A 1,689-nucleotide genomic window follows, 5' to 3' on the forward strand; every position below is an offset into this window, starting at 1 on the left:
CAATACGCATGGGATACCAGCTGGTGTGTTAAAAACTGATTGTTATTCTACTCAAAGCTATGCAAGAGGATACTCCGGATCTGTCTACTACAAATGCCATGATACAGGAGAATAAGGACATCCTGCAAAATCATGCTAGTTATCAAGTTACTCATATTCACCAGGAAGCAAATGAATTAGCTCAGTCAGTAGCTTATTATGCCTTAAGAAACAATGATAGCCAAAATTGGTTTGTCATCGCTACTGAATTTATAAGGGATGCCATTTGAAACTCGTAAACTAATTCAATGAAATCTACTTTCAAGAAAAGAAAAAAAGAATGTAGAATATACCACAAAGACAATGATGTATAATGTATCTCTACTGCCCTCTTTCTTGCTTGTCGCTATATGTTCAGTCACTAACAACAATCTTCTGAGAATTATTTTCACAATAGTATAGAAGTTGAGAAGCTTCATTCCTCTGAAACCTTGAAAAAGGTATAGGATAAAATTATGTTATTGATACCATCCATTCTTGGATCTGTTTCAAACTCAGGGTCGATATAAAAGAAGACAGGCATATCAATCTGCTCCCCAGGAAGGAGGCGTTGCTCCTCAAAGCAAAAGCACTGTATTTTATTGAAGTATACTGCAGCCTTCATTGGGGTAACATTATATGTAGAGACACCAACTATTGGAGTTGAACTACGATTCTCAGCCGTATAAAAAGCAAGTGCACTTTCACCAGGTTTGACCCTTACCTCTCTTTGTGTAGGAGTAAACTTCCATTGCATTCCATCAGCCACATCAGCATTGAATTGCACCACAATCTCTCTTTTGGTGACTGTGCCATCCTTAGCATGTCGAGCAATCTTCTGTTCAACACTCTCACGGCGTTGGATTGTGCCACCATACCCAGTAGCTTGGCAAAATCTTCTGTACAGAGGAACTGCGGCGTAACTGGCTGCAACCATTGCAAAAACCAAACCCGTAAGGTACACTAGCGTCTTGCGTGATTTCTCTTGTGTGGCAGCCTGAGTAGAATAGAGTCGCTGGATTCTCAAAAGAGATTGAGCAGCAAAGGGCTGATGCTGACTACACTTATCAAATGAGCCTAACTTGGGACGCCACATACTATAATGGCCAAAATGCCTCTGACATAAAGTATTACCGCCATTTAAATTATAACTGGGTACGCATCTGGACTCAAGAGGTAAATGCAGTGCGCTCTTGAACAAGGGAACGGCTCTTCTACAAACCCGTGATAATGACATGTTTGAAGAGAGCAGATGTTACTTCACATACAATACCAGCAGCATACCTGCAACCACCCAAGAAGCAGTAAGAAAACCATAATCTGATAGTCGGTAAAGAAAGCACTTTGAACTAAACAAGAATTGATAATTTCATGAACCAACCAAAAGAATCCTTAAATACCATCCAAGCTGAGGTTGGATACTACTAAAAAAGCCCAAATTTAAATGCTTGCCAGCAACCTATGTATTTCCTGGTTATAATTAAGAAACACACACACACACACACATTTCCTGGTTATAATTAAGAAAGTTTCGCTATTGTTTGGTTTTGACTATAAATTTCATTTCTTTTTAGTTGCGAATGACAATGCTTAAACCCATGGCTCGTCCTATAGAAACACACACATTTCCTGGTTATAATTAAGAAAGTTTCGCTATTGTTTGGTTTTGAC

The 1,689-nt window shown here is 39.0% G+C and overlaps 1 protein-coding gene across 1 annotated transcript in view; it reads right to left on the reverse strand.

The window, feature by feature from the left end:
• The window catches only part of LOC101314789 (cytochrome c oxidase assembly protein COX11, mitochondrial-like), a 3,747-nt gene continuing 2,058 nt past the window's right edge, over positions 1-1,689 (reverse strand). Inside the window, exons 2-3 of the mRNA XM_004306626.1 lie at positions 333-1,302; positions 1-122 (exon numbers count right to left, since the gene is read on the reverse strand). Of these exons, the coding sequence (XP_004306674.1) occupies positions 455-1,255 (801 nt within the window). The 5' untranslated portion in view covers positions 1,256-1,302 and the 3' untranslated portion in view covers positions 1-122; positions 333-454. The remainder of the gene's footprint in view (positions 123-332; positions 1,303-1,689) is intronic.

This window comes from Fragaria vesca, linkage group LG7 (assembly GCF_000184155.1).
Source record: "Fragaria vesca subsp. vesca linkage group LG7, FraVesHawaii_1.0, whole genome shotgun sequence".
NCBI classification, from domain to species: Eukaryota; Viridiplantae; Streptophyta; class Magnoliopsida; order Rosales; family Rosaceae; genus Fragaria; species Fragaria vesca.